The 20,089-nt window shown below is 44.9% G+C and overlaps 1 protein-coding gene across 1 annotated transcript in view; it reads right to left on the reverse strand.

Moving 5' to 3' along the window:
• The window catches only part of XPNPEP1 (X-prolyl aminopeptidase 1), a 139,379-nt gene that overhangs the window by 104,928 nt on the left and 14,362 nt on the right, over nt 1-20,089 (reverse strand). The window contains exons 2-3 of the mRNA XM_029610346.1: nt 14,107-14,226; nt 4,790-4,853 (exon numbers count right to left, since the gene is read on the reverse strand). Of these exons, the coding sequence (XP_029466206.1) occupies nt 4,790-4,853; nt 14,107-14,223 (181 nt within the window). The 5' untranslated portion in view covers nt 14,224-14,226. The remainder of the gene's footprint in view (nt 1-4,789; nt 4,854-14,106; nt 14,227-20,089) is intronic.

Raw genomic sequence — 20,089 nt, forward strand, 5'->3', positions numbered from 1 at the left:
ATTGCTGTCGGGTAGCACTGTGACGAAACGAAGAGTTCGAGCCTCGAGACGTCCATGGCCGGCGACCGCCGCGAAAACGAGGACGAGAGGCTGGAGCCCCACGGTATCTTGGCCTATCCTCCGGCAGCCGATGCACCTTATTCTCGCCTAAAGATTCAATCAGATCCTCCAATTCCTTGCCAAACAACAACTTCCCCTTAAAGGGTAAGGAGCCCAACCGTGCCTTGGAGGTCCCATCCGCCGACCAATGACGGAGCCATAGCAGCCGCCGCGCCGCTACAGCTGACACCATAGTTCTGGCCGATGTGCGCAAAAGATCATAAAATGCATCCGCACTATAGGCAATGACCGCTTCTAAACGACTTGCCTGGCGCACCTCATCAGAGGACAGGGACTCATTGGCTAAGAGCTGCTGCGCCCAGCGAAGACCTGCTCGCAGAGAAAAATTACTGCAAATTGCCGCACGAATTCCCAACGCCGAGACCTCAAAGATTCGCTTAAGCTGAACTTCCAACTTCCTATCTGCAAATCTTTAAGCGCGGTACCTCCGGTCACCGGGATAGTGGTCTTCTTCGTTACCGCTGCCACCGCCGAATCTATCCTCGGCAAGCGCAACAGCTCCAGAACGTCCTCCGGCAGGGGATATAACTTATCCTTTGCCTTTGCCACTTTCAGCCCCATTTCTGGAGTATCCCACTCCTTAAAAAGCAAATCCGAGGCCGAGAAATGCAAAGAAAAAGCTGAAGGAGGACCCCGGAGCCCCAACACGACCGGATCCGTCTGTCCGAGACGAGACTCAACCTGCGGAAGCGGGATCCCCAGCTCCCCCAGGATTTCCGGAATAAGGGGCCCTAGTTCGTCCTTCCGAAATAACCTGACCACCTTTGGATCATCCCCCTCAGCTCCATGAGGCGCTCCGGAACCCTTGGACCCCGGATCTCCGTCTCCCTCAACCCCCCCCCTCGGGGGCTGGGATGGAAAATCCTGATCCTCCGTTGGCTCCTCCAGCTCCTCTGATTCCGTAGAGGAGTCTTGCTGACCTCCAGCCCCCCGGGACAGAAGGGGCTAGACCCTGGCCGGACCCTCAGCCCCCGGACCGGGCTTCGGCATTTTTCCCACCGTAGAACCTCTCTCCGAGGGCGGGTTCCCTTGGGGCCTCTTCCGGGCCATGCGGCGGGCCTTAAAGGCCTTGTGCATGAGGAGCACAAATTGAGAATTAAAGGAGGAATCCGAGGACCCCTCCTCATCACCCCCTTCCCCGGGTGAATCCTCACTGGGGGCACTGGGCCTCGCTGGCCTTCCCCCCCCCCCCCCCCAGTAGCCCTTTGCTGGGGTGACAAACGCGGCGGGGGATTATCCTCCCCGCTCTCGCTTTGGCCCGCGTTTGCCTCGGCTCCCCGAGGCGAGAAAATGGCTGCCGTTCCCGCCGAAAACGCGCCCAAAATGGCGGCCGTCCCCGGCAACCCCGAAGACGACCCCCCCCCTGAAAACGCTGTGGCAGCCGTGGTGGACCCGGCACGAGGCTGTCTACCCCCCTGGGTCCCCGACGCCGGCGCCGATACTCCCTCTCCCCCTCCCACACACCCTGAACAGAGGCTATCCCTAGACAGCCGCGCCGCCGCGGACCCGCAGGCCCGGCCAGCCGCTTGCCGGGGCATGGTCTGCCGCGGAGTGGGAAAAGAAGAGCCCGTGAACCAAAAACACAATCGAGCCCTCCCCCGCCCGCCACACGAATCAACAACCCCGACGGCAGAGCGAGAGAGCGCACGCAATCCGGGCCCCGGCAAGGAACAGCAAAAACAAAACAGGCACCAACTTTTTTTTTTTTTTTTTTTTTTTTTTTTTTTAACTTTACCTAACCTCTTCACCTCGGATCAGGAGCCAGCTGGTGGGAGTGAGCCGGGATTCCCGGTATCACCCCCAGACCTAAAGTGCCGGTATATGGGGCTCCCCCACTCCTCGGCAGCCTCAACCAGGGGGAACGGTCCCCTCAGGACCCTACCCTCCCCTGGGAGGCGGGGACTGGGACCAGCAGGCAAGCCTCTGCGGTCCTTCCCTTCTGACAAACACCTAACTTCTACCTATCTCTTTTTTTTTTTTTTAATCTACCACCTAAATCTTAGGCTAAACACAGACTGTAGGTTTTGCACCCTCTCCACCTGCTAGGAGACAGAAGAATACTGCCAGACTGTAGGTGGCACCAGCCTAGATATAGGCGGAGTTTGGTTTTGTAAACTTCTGTCTCCATCTGCTAGAGGGGGGGCAAAACCCAGGAGTCTGGATTGATCCTGGTACTTACAGGGAAACCCCCTCAAACTGTTCTTCAAACTACGACATACCTTCTCAGAAAGGAAAGAGAAGTCAACAGAGGGTTTGTCTATACTCAAAGCTCTCTCTCTTGAATCTCTCCAATTTTATGTACTATCTTAGAGTACTAAAACTAAATAATAGGCAATACTAACACTAAGAGACTCGGTGAGGGCATTATTCTGGACTGGTCTTGATAGTGGTTTAAAGCAGCTCTCCAAACTCAAACCCCTCCATCTCAGATATACAGAGAATGCATATAGCATTGTACACCCATGCCAGGAGACTTTGTTTTTGTAAAGGTTATTTTCTAAGCACTGGGCACACTGATCATATACCCTCTAACCCCCAACTAGAGTCTATGAGGTTCCTGGACAGGGTCCTGATCTATCAAGGGTCCTCTTTCATTCTATGCCCGTCAGAAATAGTTTTCAGAAATCAGGTTCTAGAATTCAGCAGCTCACAATACCTCAGAAATATTAAAAGAAAAAAAGACTGGACCCAGCAAGTCCAGCATGCATTTCTCCATTTGCATAATGCCACTGTTTAACAGGCATCCAATATATTAATTACAAAAAAGATTAGCATGCACTGTTATCAAGTTTTAAAAAGTTCATATGGCAGTAGATAGCATGTAACAGCAGCTAACTCTATATTTCAGAGGGTAAACCGTTGGAAACAAAATTCTTTCGGAACTCCCTGCGCCCCTAAGAGGAGCCATGTGCAGACCAGATCAGCCCAGTCTCACACCTTCCACCACAAAGAATGTGACTGGCCAATCAGATGCAGTGTTCCCGTGATGTCATCTGTCACATGGTTCCGAGCATGGCCATTCCCAGGATTTCAGGAAAATAGCTGCAGAAAGAGAATGCTGAGCCACCCCACAGAAAACAAACACCCGTTAACAAAAAAACTAACCAAAGCAGCTGGGCAGAGGTAACACTTTTATAGAGCCAAGGATTTTCAGGACAACTATACTACTACACCACCACCACCGCCTGGATTGTTCCAGAACACACGGGGCAGATCAGCTCTGTGCATCACCTCTCATCAGCACAAAGTAAAGAGAGCCGGAAAGCAGAGGCAGCAACTACAAAATACAATATTTAAAAATGAAATTAAAGGCCCCCACTATAGCTCTGCTGAGCCTTCTCCTTGCTTGGGGAGAGGAGAGATCTGCTGTGCAGGTGGGTCCTACCACTCGGCTGCTGCACCTTTCACCACAAATAGGTTTCCTTCCATTTGGCCAACTAGGAAAACGAAGATCAGAACGTGTTTTTTCTGCAAATGGCCTCCTTTGCCCTCCAAGTGGGTCTGTGTCCTTCAGACCGCTGTTAATGAACAGCCTTTGACATGCACAGATCGCATAGAAAGGGAATTATGGAAGAAGGGGGTCATGACAGTAGATTGAAAGGGGGGATACAATCAGGAGTTAGAGAAGGAAGTACCGTATTTGCCGGTGTATAGGATGTACTTTTTTCCCCTCAAAATAGGGGAAAAATATGGAGTGATTCCTATGCGCCGGTAATCAAAATTAACAGTGTCCAGTGGGAGGGGAATCACGCCGTGGCATCAGGGAGCGAGGGCGCATCACCTGATTGGCCGGTGCTGGCCCCATTGCCCAGCACCGGCCAATCAGGCGATGCGCTCTCGCTCCCCGATGCCACCGCATCACTCTCTCCCCCCCCCCCCCCACCGGATGCTGTTAGTATAATTTTGATTCCCTGCCTTGTGCATCATTCTCCGGTGCTGGGCAATTACCGGAAAAGAATGGAAGAGAAATGGAAGTAGTCTGTGCAATTAGAACTAAAGCATTTTTATTTACAGGGCTGCCGTCGCTGAGCCCTTACTAGTGACTTGCCTTCTGCAGCCTTTAACAGGGAAATTGCTCTGGAACTTAATCATTCTCCGGTGCTGGGCAAAAGGGGCTTGCCGCACTTTGGCAAGCCCCTTTTGCCCAGCACCAGCCAATCGGGCGGCGCGCCCTGGCTCCCCGACGCCATCACGTCATTCCCCCTCCCCCACCGGACACTGTTAGTATTCTGCGACACTTAGCAGCTTTAATCCTCCTACTCTGGCAATGGGGAAGCCAATATAGAAAATTATTTTTTCCTTAAATGTGTAGAAAATAGGTGGGTGAGTCTTACACGCCACCACGTCCTAAACGCCGGCAAATGCGGTATGCACTCATCAAAAGGGTGGCAGATGCACAGAACAGCCTCCCAGTAGAGATGGCACAAGAAAACAGGAGGTAAGTACAAAGGATCCCCAGCTGCAGGAAAGCGAAGGTAAAGCCAGAGCTTGAGTAGGACCTGTGGTTTTGCAACAGAAAAGGAAAACTAGAAGGATCTTGTGGGATTTATTTGTGGTCAACTTCTGTTCTCATAGGTTTCAGTAAACCTCTGAAGTCAGCCCTGCACATTCTTCCCAGGCCCAAGATCACATTTAACACAGGCAGCAGGGTCGTGATCTGGAGACCTACCTGCAGAGCCATCAAATCCGGAGATGAATTCACGTCTGCAGTCACAGGGAGCGATGTATTCACTCTGCAAGACACATGACCCCTCTGAGTACATACAGAAGTGGCAAGAAGTCACATCCAGAATTAGTTTGCTTTCTTTCAGTAAATGTATAAAAACAGCTAAGAGCAGAGACTGTTCCTTAGGTAGCCTCTGTAGGGGAAAAACAGGATCCACTTAAGGCAACAAAGCACCAGTAATTACTAAGAATGCAGGAGCTGTCATTTCCAATTCCCTGTTTTGCTCCCAGTAGCCCTTCAGTTATTGAAGTGTTTATCTCAGAAAAACATTTGAACTCGCACAGTTTCATGAAGAAACAACTAAGGCCTTCGGGTCACGGAAGACACATTTTATTCCCACAGAGACAAAGACTGGAGACATATAAAAAGAACATGCATCCTTCAAAGCCTCTGATTTTTATTCTAGAAATGTTTGTCTGTTTAACTTTTGGAGTTACACAAAAAAAAAAATGGTTTGCTGGTATCTCTTGCAAAACATTCTAAATAGCCACATCAAAAACATAGATGTATAGAATATATTGTTTCTGTAAGACCCACACTTTCAGAGTTTGTATATCATTCAAACTCAAAATGGTAATAGGTCTCTTTACTTTCAACATTTTTCTATGTTTCAATCATTTTCTTAATTTTTTCTTCAAAGTATTTCAAGTGATATCTTTCTTATATGCTGATGAACCTCAATATCAATCTTCATGTGTAATTAAGTGAATGCTCATCCATATATCACTAGCAGTAAATCCACCCTTATCTCAGTAGCAATTTTCATTTGCCCTTAAGTAAGTACTTATCTCTGCATAACCAGCAATAGTTCAGCCCCGACATGATCATGTTTTGAACCAACAGGTCCTGCTTCAGGGGGGATCCTCTATCGAGTCTTCACAGGGTTCCATCAGCTCGATATCCAAGGATGCATGTTCTTTTTATATGGCTATCTTCTTGTTCTTTATTTTTCTCCTGCGACCTGACTTCAGATAGCCGGTTGGATATCGAGCTGATGGAACGCTGTGAAGACTCCATAACGGATTCCCCCTGAAGCAGGACCTGTTGGTTCGAAACATGATCATGTCGGGGCTGAACTATTGCTGGTTATGCAGAGATAAGTACTTACCTAAGGGCAAATGAAAATTGCTACTGAGATAAGGGTGGATTTACTGCTAGTGATATATGGATGAGCATTCACTTAATTACACATGAAGATTGATATTGAGGTTCATCAGCATATAAGAAAGATATCACTTGAAATACTTTGAAGAAAAAATTAAGAAAATGATTGAAACATAGAAAAATGTTGAAAATAAAGTAAAGAGACCTATTACCATTTTGAGTTTGAATGATATACAAACTCTGGAAGTGTGGGTTATACAGAAACAATATATTGTATACATCTATGTTTTTGATGTGGTTATTAGGAATGTTTTGAAAGAGATACCAGCAAACCATTTTTTTGTGTGATTACTAAGGGATTCTGGAATACATTGGGCCTGATTTTAAAAAGCATTTACTCGAGTAAAAACCAGGTTTACTGGAGTAAATTCACTTTACTTGAGTAAGTGGGTTTTTGAAAATTGCTACAATATATGCCATTGACTTGTCTATAGGATTTACTCACATAAGTGCACTTTACTTGAGTAAATGGCTTTTGAAAATTGCTACAATAGTAGCTACATTTACGCATGTAACTCCTTTTGAAAATTACCCCCATTGAGTGTATTTTGGGCAGATTTTGTGATTGATAACTTTTGGAGTTAGCCAGAGAACTTGAGGTTTGAATGTTTCTGCCCAAATTTTGTCCTGCTGACAAAATGCCCGCACAATATTTATCCAGTTGCAAAAAAAAAAAAAAAAAAAAAGAGGGGGGAACCAGCGCTATTCCTGGACCACGGTTTCACTTTGTCTGGGCAGCGCCCAGTTCTGCCCAGAAAAAATTGGTAGGGCAAGCCTGGTCAGAAAAATCCCTTTATGTCAGTATGTTGTTCATCGGATCGCTTTCTCAAATAAATTCTGTTGAAGATCTAGTTAAAATTATCTGGGCAACTTTCCCACTTGCTGTGTTACTCAATATAGACCTCATCATTTTTATTTTTTTCAGTTTAGTCTAATCTAGGGCCATGGTGCTAGTATATCTTGATCAGGATCTTCTGATCTCTGGGCTCTTATGTATTACAGTCTGCCTTTCAGCTATGTCCCAACACCAAAGAAAGCCCCCAAGTACCAATACTATGCTTTTATTATCTGTCTTAAGACTTAAACACACCACGGAGCAAGCAATACTTGTGAAAATCTTCTTCACTGATGTTAGACTGCTGCGTATGGTCTCTTGCATGGCAGCTCTCAGACTCCATGACCAGCTCATGTTGCCCTCATTCTGGATCTTTTTATTGGTTAAATATTTGCTTCCTTCTTGACTTCTTTATTCTCGTACATTTACCCATTTTAGGTCAGATGGTTCAGCTCCTTTGCTTAGGGATATGCAAAATCTCAAAAATTACTGACACCTTCAACACCCCATCAATCATAGAAAAGCATCCTTCATTAAACTTAAGTCCTTGGCTTGAATTCAATCCCATCTCCAACTTGGAAACTGAGAAAATGCTGAAAAAAATAAACCCTGCACGTCATGATATGGACACCATCCCAACCCGAGCTCTAAAGGAAATCGCTCATCCCATAGCCCCAACTATAGCAGCATTCATCAACAAATCTCTTATTGAGGGTGAGCTTCCTACCAAACTAAAAATCGCTACTATCACACCACTACTTAAGAAAAAAAACCTCAACCCAGAAGATTTAAACAACTACCGCCCAATTTCAAACCTTCCCCTCTTTGCCAAATTGACAGAAAAGGCGGTTCTGAAACAACTAAACGAACACCTTGATGACCATAATATTCTATTTCCCACACAACACGGCTTTAGAAAAAACCTCAGTACAGAAACCCTTCTACTCAATCTTTCTGACACATTATTAAGAGGCCTCGATAACAAACTAGATCACCTTCTGATCCTCCTCGATTTGTCAGCAGCCTTTGACACAGTGGACCACAAAAGGCTTATTTTTAGTCTGGAATCCATTGGTCTCGCTGGAAAAACCCTTAACTGGTTTTCCTCTTTCCTTAAAAACAGATTTTTCAAAGTTTCCTACAACAGCTTTTCATCTGAGGCCATCCCTCTGGATACGGGAGTTCCTCAAGGGTCAGCTTTATCACCCATTCTCTTTAATATCTACCTTCTTCCTTTATGCCATCTGTTAACTAGCCTTAACATCATTTTCTACATGTATGCTGATGACATACAACTTCTCATTCCCATTACTTCGTCTTTAGAAGATTCAATGTCAAAAGCAGCCTCACACCTTGAAGCAATACGAAAACTACTAAACAACCTAAAATTATGCTTAAATATGAGCAAAACAGAATGTATACTAATCACAAGGAAAAACTCTGGTATAACATACACTCCTCCCTTCCAATTTGACAACATTCAAATTCAACTCAAAGACAACGTTAAAGATCTGGGTTTCTGGCTAGATAATGAGCTAAATCTTAAAAAACACATCGCAGCAAAAACAAAAGAAGGCTTCTTCAAAATTCAAATACTCAAACACCTTAAACCACTGCTTCATCCCCGGGATTTCAGAACCGTTCTTCAAACCCTCATCTTCTCCAGTATTGACTACTGCAACTCCCTTCTAATTGGCCTTCCCAATGCAACCTTAAGACCACTACAGTTACTCCAAAATGCAGCTGCCAGAGTCCTGACTGGTAAAAGAAAATCCGACCATATATCCCCAGTACTCCACAACCTACAGTGGCTCCCTGTTAAAAAAAGAATAGAGTACAAAGTCATCACAATTCTACATAAGACAATTCACAAAGCAGACTTCACTGCCCTGGACAATATTATACATCTGCATAAACCATCACATACAACAAGATCTACATATAAAATTCAGCTGGATGTCCCTTCATTACCACAAGCCAAACTTTCCTCCACCAGAAATAGAGCCATTTCTATAGTCGGCCCAAAATTATGGAACTCTTTACCTCTACACCTCAATTCACAAGAAAATCTTAAATCCTTTAAAAAGGAACTTAAAGAATGGCTACTCTCACAGTCTTACAATGACTGTTCACCCAATGATAACAGAGCATAAATCCTTTTTCATATCCACCTCTCGCCCCCTTTTTATTCCAACAATCCTTCTGACTCTCGCCCGACTTGCAGAAACCTTCTCTCTCTTTAACGGCTTCAACCGTCAACTTCAAGAACTGCATACATTCTTATCTATTGTTCAATGTACTTATTAACTTTTACTAAGTTAATACTCTGTTTCTATCTGTTTTAATGTTATGAATTTAAATGTAACTGGTTCGTTGTAATGTAAACCGGAGTGAAGGCATTGTCAGCTGTACCTCGGTATATAAACAAATGCTAAATAAAAAAATAAATAAATAAAAATAATTATAAAGTAATGTTAGTCACTTTATAATTATGTTAGTGTTATTATAGTGTTAGTGTATATTAGTGTTATTATAGCTGTGAGAAATCCACCTAAGGCCCACTTTTCATAATCCATGTGGGGGATTTTTGGAAGATCTTTGTGTGTTTGTCAGAGTATTTCTGGTCACTAGCAGTGCCCGAAGAGGCTGAATGAAGGTAGAGCCCTGGCCAGTAAAACCATGTCTCGGCAAGCAGCTGTGGCAGAGAACGGGCTCCAGATTAGGAGCCCAAGGGAGAGGCGTGGGGGTAGAAACAATGGAGCAAAAAGCAAAGCACCGGAGCGAGAGCTGCAGAGCTGGACACAGATCAAGGAATAAGGACAGATGAGGGCGCACAAAGGGGCCAGCCCCTTTGTGCGCCCCTTCGTGCAGACCCAAGTGCCACTACCAGTAGACCACCACTCCTCGCAGAAATAGATTCCCAGACTCAGTATTATAATCCCTCCGAGGCCACAGCTGTATTACCTAAGATCCTAGAGAACCAGCCATTCGCCCCTCCACAACAGAACGATCTCACCTCACTACTTAATACCATAAGACACAACTACTTCAAAGATGCACCCACTTACTATTCCCATAATCAGGAACAAACTAAGAACAAACACAACACCGACTTCCCAACACACTTCAAGACAACAAAGACTAATCTCAATAATGACTTCTCCAATCACTCAACTCTTAGGTCTCTCACTTTTCACGTTAACGCTATTCAACGCACAGTCACTTTCCAAAAAAATGCTTATCCTCAATGATTATCTTATAGAAGTCAACCCAGACCTATGCGCTATCACGGAAACATGGTTAAAACCTTCATACATAGTACTAACAAACCAGCTGCCTACATAAGCCTACGACATTATTTCACTACCCAGACCTAAAAAAAAAAGGAGGAGGCCTTCTACTGGCCGCTAAAAAACATCTTGGTCTCACTCTTCAACAAACAAACTCCATCACGAAACTTGAATTCTCTCTTTTCAAGTCAGATCATCTACAATTATGCCTCATCTATGCCCCACCAGGAATGCTAGAGTTGGACCCATCACGTCTTATAGAACTGATAGCCAAATACATCAACTCAGACAAACCCACCATAATCATGGGTGACTTCAACTTGCACGTGGACTCACACCCTCAATCCACAAACTGTGAAACAATGCTCACTGCGCTCAGTCACTTGGGTTTTACACAAATAGTCAAAGGTCCTACACACAAGGGCGGACACACGCTGGACCTCATATTCATAAATGACAGTTTCTCCATCCACACCAATCCTTCCTGCTCACCAGTGCCCTGGTCAGACCACAGAGGCATCTCCACAACCCTCAAGAAAGAAATCCTCCCACCTCAATCATCCACCAAAACCACAATTCATTTTAGAAAACCATGCCCACTGGACCTACTCAACGAACTCTGCTCCAAAGAACTAAACCAGCTAGATCTCTCTGACGCCACTACAGCCACCACGTCATGGATCAAAGTCACCAAAAAAATTGCAGACCAAATCTGCCCAATCACCACAAAAACCATACAACCTGCACTAGACAACAGAAAACCTTGGTTTACCCTGGAACTTAAAACTCTGAAACAAAACCTACGAAACAAAGAACAAAGCTGGAGAAAAAACCCCTCCACTGCACTATACACACTCTACAAAACCACTCTTAATACCTACAGAAACGCCATCCATAAAGCCAAGAAAGATTTCTATGCAAGGAGAATCCACAACTTCATCTTTGACTCAAAGGCACTTTTCTCATATGTCTCATCACTCACCAAACCACCTCAACTATCCATTCCAGATCACCAAGCTCTCGACAAAGCCAACGAACTTGCCAACTACTTCAAGACAAAAATCACTAACCTCACCTGCTCCATTACAACCCATAACCACACACCCAACCTTCTCACTAAATCTCAGCCTCAACAGGTCAGCCTTGAATGCTTCGAACCCACCTCCACACTGGAGATAGAAAACACCCTCAAGAAAATAAAACCCTCCTCCCACCCATCAGACCCATTACCTACAAAACTACTCACCGCCATACCAAACACCATCGCACAACCAATTGCGAAAATCATCAACACCTCTCTAACTCAAGGCATAGTTCCCAATCAACTAAAACTAGCAATTCTCAAACCCCTTCTGAAGAAACCCAATGCCTCACCGACTGACACAGCGAACTTCCGGCCCATCGCAAACCTTCCCCTGATAGCCAAACTGATGGAAAAAGTGGTAAACAAACAACTGTCAGAATACCTCGAAGAACATAATATTCTCTCTCCAGCTCAGTACGGCTTTCGCAAATCTCAAAACACCGAGTCACTTCTGCTTTCTCTCACAGACACCATCCTACTAAACCTGGAGAAAAAACAATCGCACCTACTGATACTTCTAGACTTATCCTCAGCTTTCGATACTGTAAATCACACAATACTCATAGACCAATTAGCAAACATAGGTATCAAAGGTAAAGCACTCAGCTGGTTCAAGTCCTTCTTGTGTAACAGATTCTACAAAGTTAGGATAAACAACAAAGAATCTCAGCCGGTCCTTTCAGACCAAGGTGTACCTCAAGGCTCATCACTCTCACCAACGCTTTTCAATATCTACCTACTCCCTCTTTGCCAACTACTCTCCAACCTCAATCTCAACTACTACCTCTTTGCAGATGACATATAGATACTCGTCCCTATCACCGAATCACTACAAAGAACCATCACCCACTGGAAAGACTGCCCACAATCAAACACCTACTATCCAGCCTAAACCTAGTCCTGAATTCAAACAAAACAGAGATGCTAATTATCTCTCATGACTCCATGATCAACACAGCAATCCCTGCACTATCCTCTACATTAAACATGGATTTCGCCCCAGATGTCAGAGACCTAGGAATTTGGATGGACAACCAACTAAACCTAAAAAAATGTATAAATAACACTACCAAAGACTGCTCTTATAAATTACAAGTTCTCAAAAAGCTAAAACCTCTCCTTCACTTCAGCGACTTCCGCCTAGTTCTACAATCAATCATCTTAACAAAACTAGACTACTGCAACTCCATCCTTCTCGGACTCCCCAACAACACTATCAAACCCCTACAGATGGTTCAGAACGCCTCTGCCAGAATTCTCACAAACACCAATAAAAGATACCATATCACCCCTATTCTATGCAATCTACACTGGCTTCCCATCAAATACAGGATTCTGTTCAAAACGCTCACCATCATATACAAAGCAATACACAACTTCGCGCCCATCACATTAAAGACACATCTTCGAGCGCACACATCTACCAGACCCATCAGAAGCGCTTACAAAGGCACTCTGTATGCACCTCCAGCAAAATCACTATTAAGAAAGAGAGCACTATCAACAGCAGGTCCTCACCAATGGAACGCCCTTCCACCAGACCTACGCCTGGAACCTAGCCTACCGGAGTTCAAAAAAAACCTAAAAACTTGGCTCTTTAGACAAGCGTTCCCAGACTCATAATGTAACCAGGCTTTCCCACTCCCACCCATTACCCTCCTCCCCCCACCTACCCTGCCCTTTTGCCCCAAGCCAAACCTCTGACGAACCCTTCAACCCCAGACAATCCTCAGCCTAAAAATTAACTCTATCATCTTTATAGTCTCTTCTAGACTCACTGTTGTATCCATGATTTCTATAGTTGGTGTCTCATGACCTACTGTTCATGCGCTTGTTTATCGGATCTACTTATGTTTATTGTCTTGTTTAACTGTTTAACTGTTCAATATTTATAAGCCTGTTTATCGACTTAATGTAAATAAGCCTTGTTTAACTGTTTAATGTAAAAAAGCTCCAGCCAGACAAGCCCCGGGCGAGTTGCCGTTCTTTGTAAACCGGAGTGATTTGTATCTCTTACAAGAATTTCGGTATAGAAAAATTATAAATAAATAAAATTAAAAGGACATGTGCCAGGAGACCGTTGTACCAGCAAAGGCGTGCCTCTGCTGCTCTCCTTATATACTCACACCAATCAGGCACACCCTGTGCTGGACCCAATGAGGCTTTCGAAGGGGGTGTCTAATTCCCTGGCAACTGGAGGGCAACTATTCCCTGATCTCTCCCTCTCCCATGGCTCCTCTGCCCACCAGCATTGCCTGTTGAAAAGCTAGGTGCACCTGCTAGCTGGGCCCTTCTGAAGTTAGACAACTCTCTCTGCCAAAAGGTCAATGATGTAGAGAACATATTGTTATGAAATTCATGTGTTCGCATCTTTGATGTTCGGCCATTGGAAGCTCATGTAGCTGCTACTTTACTTTTCGCTTTGGAGGCATCTTGGCATGCAGTTGTAGCACTGAACAGACTCTAGATTAGAAACCAGGAGAGAGGTGTGGAGTTATAGCTGGTTGTACCAATCTGACTGTCCTGTTGTAGGCCACAGCCCTTGCCCAGACTATGCTAACAGCCTCAGAGCTATGTTTATAGAACCAAACTAAGCAGCTACAAAAGCTTGGTAGGGGTATTAGTGGTGTGGAAACTGGGCCAAGAACACCAGCTCGTTTCATTAAAGCCCACCAAAAATTGAGGTAAGGGCAATGAGTTTCAGTTACTACCAACCTGTGCTCGATTTAAACTGGTGATGCAAGAGATGTGCCAATTCCTTTGAGCTAGTCCCCCCACTACCTAAAGATCACAAAATAATATCGAATGTCTACCCATCTTACTAGAATGCAGTTTTATAGCCTCTGAAGTGTGAAGAAAAATCTTAACAATGAAGCTCGTAGAATACCTGGTGAGCATCTCCAGATGGGACAATGTAAGCTTGAATCGTCTCTTGGACATATTTGCTGTTTTTCATTGCCTGTCTCAACTGCAGGAGCAGGTCAGTGGTAACCTTTGGAGCCATGTTCTGAAGAGAATAAAAAAAGAAAGATACATTTTAGCATGCAATACTTGTTAAATATGCATTATCCGTTCCCACTTCTACCCCCACCACCCACCATCTATCTCCCTGAGACGGCTCTTTCGAGTTCTTCATGGGGAAGGTAGCATTCTGTGAACTGCTGCACTTCCTATGACAAGCCATGAGTTCTGGAAGGCCAGGAAGTTTAAGCACAGAGGGTAATTCTATTAGTAAGCTACAGGCAACGCTAGGAGAAGCACAAAGACGAGCTTCCAGAGAGCTCCCGGAAAGAAGACAATTCCAACAATACATTATTTGTCTTCTCTGTAGGTCTGGACTGGAAGCTCCCCATAGCAGAGACTCTCTCTTATGCATATCTGTACAGCACTACATATGGCTAGTGGTGCTCTCTAGACTAGTAGTAGCAGCAAGCATTCAACTACGATCGCAACCAGTTGAAAGAGTGAAGGAAGACTTTAGAGAACGGTGGCTCCAAAATATACTTGTTACACCTTCTGCCTCCCCTCAGCGCAGGTGGTTTTTTGTGCCCTTACAGAAATTGAAATGAAAGGTTAGTTTGATGGCGCATAATGGCAAAGATGCCTTTAACTTCTTCACTTCGTATTGTTGTCCATATTTAATCCACCACTGGATTCAGATTTCTTTTCCCCTCCCCTAGATCAATTTCCCTCACCAGCTGAGACTCTCTTCAAAGCAAAAACTGGAAAACTGTCCCTGGCTAGGATGCCGTCTAAGAATCAAAACTAAATTAGTACAAAATAAGTGTTAAGTCGCCAGCTGCCTGCTCTTCTGCATGAGACATTAGCCCACGCAACGTCTTGCACCTATTTCTAGAGCTGTCTTCCTCCACTGGGTTCTATAACCCAGTGAAATCACATGTGATTGCAAACCCCATGCTCGTCTTCATTTTATAAGCATTTTCTAAATCAGAATAGTAACATAAGCCATGCTACCTGCCTTTTCCTGCTCTTCTCTCGGAGAGTGCACAAGCCCTGCCTCCTGCTGCCCTTTACTCTTCTAGAATCCTCTCATCAGCACTTTTTAGCAAAGCAAAGAGCAGTATTAAAAAAAAAAAACCAGACAAATCTGCTGAACTTTGGCCACAATAAACCTTTTTCCTTGTACTGATGTGTAGAGCGCCCTGCAGGTGCTGCAATGGAGCGGGTCAGATATCGCAAGTATTTTTTCCCCATCAGCATGCAATGGGAGAAACCCCCAAGCATGCCTGTCCCACTGGGCATTACTATATTTCCAAGTAGGACAGACTGACTTCACATTCTGAAGGTCTTTCAACCACACAAGCAGCGGTATTGCTAAAAAAAAACAAAAAACAAAACAACACTTTTTTGTGGCCATTAAACTCATTAAAACCTCCGTGAGGGAGTGTATCGAACGCTTTCCCAGAACACCTTAAAGGACTGGCCACAGATATCTGGCCCAGTCCTCCTTAAGAAGCAGCCTAGCAAGGGATTCTGGTCTGAGGGAGGTTCCCTTTCACCAGGGGATAAGGAGTGAAGACCCAGAGGTTTAGAGAGGCCTAATGTGAAGTCAGAGGTCGAGCTTAGGCCAAAACCTACCTGCATTAAACAGCCTTTTCTTCTGGGGTGTTTTTTTGGTATTTTGTGGCGAACTGGTTGGAATCCCGCCTCTTTGTCTTCCAAATTGTGACTGCTCCCAAGCTACCACAAATGATCGGAAGCAGTGGGATTTTCTGGTCTAAATGTGAAGCACATGCAAGAACCCACACCCACAGCAAAGGAAAACGAGGGATTTTTTTTTTTTTTAATTTCTTTTTCTTTTTTTTCCTGCGGCCTGGCTGTTCTGGCAACCAAGAATCCGGTTACAGCAGGCTAAGGGGAGTAGCCCCGCGTGAGCAGATAGGAACAATTAAGTTAGTAAGAGCCAAACAAGCTGAGGGGTTTTTTGGGGGGTTTTTCTTTTCCCCCTTTTCTCTTCCGGAGAACGTGGAGTTTGTCTTGTCTGCCTTAATAGTGCAGTGCCTTTAAAAGGAAAATGGAACAAATACTGCCGGTCCTGCAGCAGCAACTACAGAGCGTGATGCAGAGTCAGATGACCCAGCAGCAGGCAACGCGAGAACAAGTTACCCAACCCTAAATGTCTCTAACCCAGACAGCACAGGCGGTACAAACAGCTTTGACTAGGCTGCCTCCCCTAATGCTGGTAACACTCAAGATGACCCTGATTGCTTTCTGAGGAACTTTGAAAGAACAGCTCAGCTAGCAGGCTAGCCAGAAGCTAAAAGGAAAATTAGTTCTTACCTGATAATTTTCGTTCCTGTAGTACCAAGGATCAGTCCAGACAGTAGGGTTATGTCTCCCTTGCAGCAGGTGGAGTCAGAGGTCAAAGTTCTAAGCACCTCCCATATCCCAGGGTGCCTCCTGCGATCCTCCAGTATTTTGAATAACAAAGCAGAAACTCATGAAGAAGGATAACCAATGACTAGATCAACTATCTATATGAATAGAACAAATACAAAACATGAAAAAAAAATAATGTAACAATACTCAGAGCTTCTTAAATCATTACATAGGAAAAATATAAAAAGGAAATAAACAATAATCAATAGTGGACTCTCCAGAAAAAAACTGGGCGGGCGTCTGGACTGATCCTTGGTACTACAGGAACGAAAATTATCAGGTAAGAACTAATTTTCCTTTCCCTGTACGTACCAGGATCAGTCCAGACAGTAGGGATGTACCAAAGCTGCCCTAAATGGGGTGGGATCCGGAGAGTCCCGCCTTCAGCACACTATTACCGAAAGAGTCGACGTCTGGAGCACGAACATCTAAACGATAATGTTTGGTAAAAGTGTGCAAAGATTTCCAAGTCGCCACAATGACTCTTGGCCCAAGACGCCGCCTGAGAGCCTATCGAATGTGCCTTGAGACCATCAGGAACTGGATGACCGTTACAAATGTATGCCGAAGCAATGGCTTCTTTCAACCACCGTGCAATGGTAGCTTTTGAAGCCTGATAGCCCTTTTTAGGACCGCTCCATAGAACAAAAAGGTGGTCCGAAAAACGAAAGGCATTAGTAATCTCTAAATAACGTAAAAGTACTCGGCGGACATCAAGTCTTTTTAAGTCTCGTGATTGAGAAGAAATTTATCCAAATCTGGGAAAGCTGGCAATTCAACAGATTGATTGATATGAAACGAGGAAACCACTTTTGGCAAAAAGGACGGTACTGTACGTAATGATATACCTGAATCAGAAATTCGTAAGAAAGGCTCACGGCAAGACAATGCCTGAATCTCTGAATTGCGCCAAGCAGAACAAATTGACACGAGAAACACTGCCTTGAGCGTTAAGTCCTTCAAAGTTATTCGCTTAAATGATTCAAAAGGAGGAGCACAAAGACTACGAAGAACCAAATTCAGATTCCACGATGGACAGATAGCCCGGATTGGTGGTTTCAAATGTTTGGCTCCTTTGAGAAAATGGACAACATCCTGATGCATAGCAATAGACACACCATTCTCCTTACCTCTTAAACAGCCAATTGCCGCAACTTGGACGCGGAGCGAATTATAAGCCAGACCCTTTTTTAAACAGTCTTGTAAGAAAGCCAAAATGTCTACGACTGTAGCTCTGCGCAGAGACAAGCCAGACTTACTACACCAAGCATCAAATACCTTCCATACTCTAACATAGGTGAGAGAAGTAGAAGGTTTTCTCGAACTAAGCATGGGGGTGATGACAGAGTCTGGATAGCCTCTCTTTTTTAATTGCCCCCTTTCATAAGCCAGGCCGCTAGACAAAAGTGAAACGCCTGGTCGAAATATACTGGACCCTGTCGAAGGAGGTTGTTGAGGTGGCCTAGGCGGACTGGACCGTCGATCGCTAAGTTGATGAGATCCGCATACCATGGTCTGCGAGGCCATTCTGGAGCAACAAGAATCACCGGACCTTCGTGGTATTCTAATCATCTCACGACTTTTCCTATTAGTGGCCACGGTGGAAACACATAGAGAAGGATGTCTTTGGGCCAAAGTAGAACCAAGGCATCCACCCCTTCCGCTCCATGTTCTCTCCTTCGACTGTAGAACCAAGCCGCTTTCGTATTGACACGGGTAGCCATCAGATCTAGCCTGGGTGTCCCCCACCTTTGAGTGAGAATGTTCATTGCCTCCCAGGAAAGTTCCCACTCTCTGGGATCTAGAAACTGACGACTGAAGAAGTCTGCTTGAACATTGTCTACTCCTGCTATATGCGATGCCGCTAGCCGGCCCAGGTCATTAGCATGTCTGCTTCTATGGCGACAGAGCGACTTTTCTTGCCACCTTGTCTGTCGATGTACGCCACTGTCGTGGCATTGTCGGAGAGAACCCTCACCGACTGATGTTGAATAAGTGGTAGAAAACTGCGGAGAGCTAGTCGTACCGCTCTGGTTTCCAAACGATTGATGGGCCACTTGGCTTGTGAAGCTGCCCACTGACCTTGTGTCGAATGTGACTGGCATACAGCTCCCCAACCAAAAAGGCTGGCATCCGTTGTCACTAATATCCACTGAGGAGGCTCCAGGTCCATTCCTTCCTGCAAGTGACGCAGTATCAACCACCAATTTAAACTGGACCAAACCGGCTCCAGAAGGGGTAGAGGAAGATGAAACTCCTCTGACTTGGGGTCCCACCTGGAAAGCAATGCCCTAGATGTGCAAAAGCCCAGGGGACCATGTCCAGAGTAGATGCCATAGAACCAAGAACCTGTAAATATTCCCAACCGTGGGTAAATTTAGATCCAAAAGGCGACTGACTTGAGACTTCAATTTGATCATCCAGTCCTGTGGAAGAAAAACCTTTCCCACAGCCGTATCGAATCATGCACCCAGAAACTGCAAAACTTGTGTTGGTACTAGATGACTTTTCTTGAAGTTGACTACCCAACCAAGTATATGAAGAAGATGCAGAACTTTTTGGATCGCTAGTTTGCAAAGAGTCTTTGACTTCGCTCGAATGAGCCAATCGTCGAGATAGGGATGAACCAATATCCCTTCTCGTCTGCGTGCTGCTGCAACTACCACCATTACCTTGGTAAATACGCGAGGCGCAGTTGCTAGACCAAACGGAAGAGCCCGAAACTGATAGTAATCGCCCAACACCATGAAACGAAGATATCTCTGGTGGGATTCTTGAATTGGTATATGAAGATAAGCTTCTGACAGATCTAAAGAAGCCAAAAATTTGTTTTTGTGGACGGCCGCAATGACTGATCTCAAGGTCTCCATACAGAAACGAGGAACCCGAAGTGACTTGTTTACTTCCTTCAAGTCTAATATTGGACGAAATGTTCCTTCCTTTTTGGGAACAATGAAATAAATGGAGTAACGACCGATTCGATATTGGGACAGAGGGACCGGAACAATAGCTCCTAAATCCTGCAACCGATGTAAGGTTTGACGAACAAGTTGCTGCTTTAGAAAAGAACCGCTTGAAGATACTAGAAAAAGATCCTTTAATGGGCGAGCAAAATCCAAAGCGTAGCCTTGTTTTATAATATTGAGGACCCAATTGTCTGAGGTAATTTTGACCCATTCCCTGTGAAAACGTGAGAGACATCCTCCTATTTCTGGCACCAAGGAATGGGCCGGCGCACCTTCATTGTGGAGTTTTGGAGGATGGAAAAGTTTTGGAGCTGTTAGAATGGAGAGGCCGTCTCCCACGAAAGGAATGGGCCCATACCTGAGCCCTTGAAAGCTGTTGACGTGTAGAAAAAGATGGAATCCTACCAGTTCAGAATCTTCTCTGGCCCCAAAAACGGCCTCTAAAGGTATTGAACGAATGATAGGAACGAGGTTTATCCTCAGGTAATTTATAAACTTTATTAT

Source organism: Rhinatrema bivittatum, chromosome 7 (assembly GCF_901001135.1).
Source record: "Rhinatrema bivittatum chromosome 7, aRhiBiv1.1, whole genome shotgun sequence".
NCBI lineage: Eukaryota > Metazoa > Chordata > Amphibia > Gymnophiona > Rhinatrematidae > Rhinatrema > Rhinatrema bivittatum.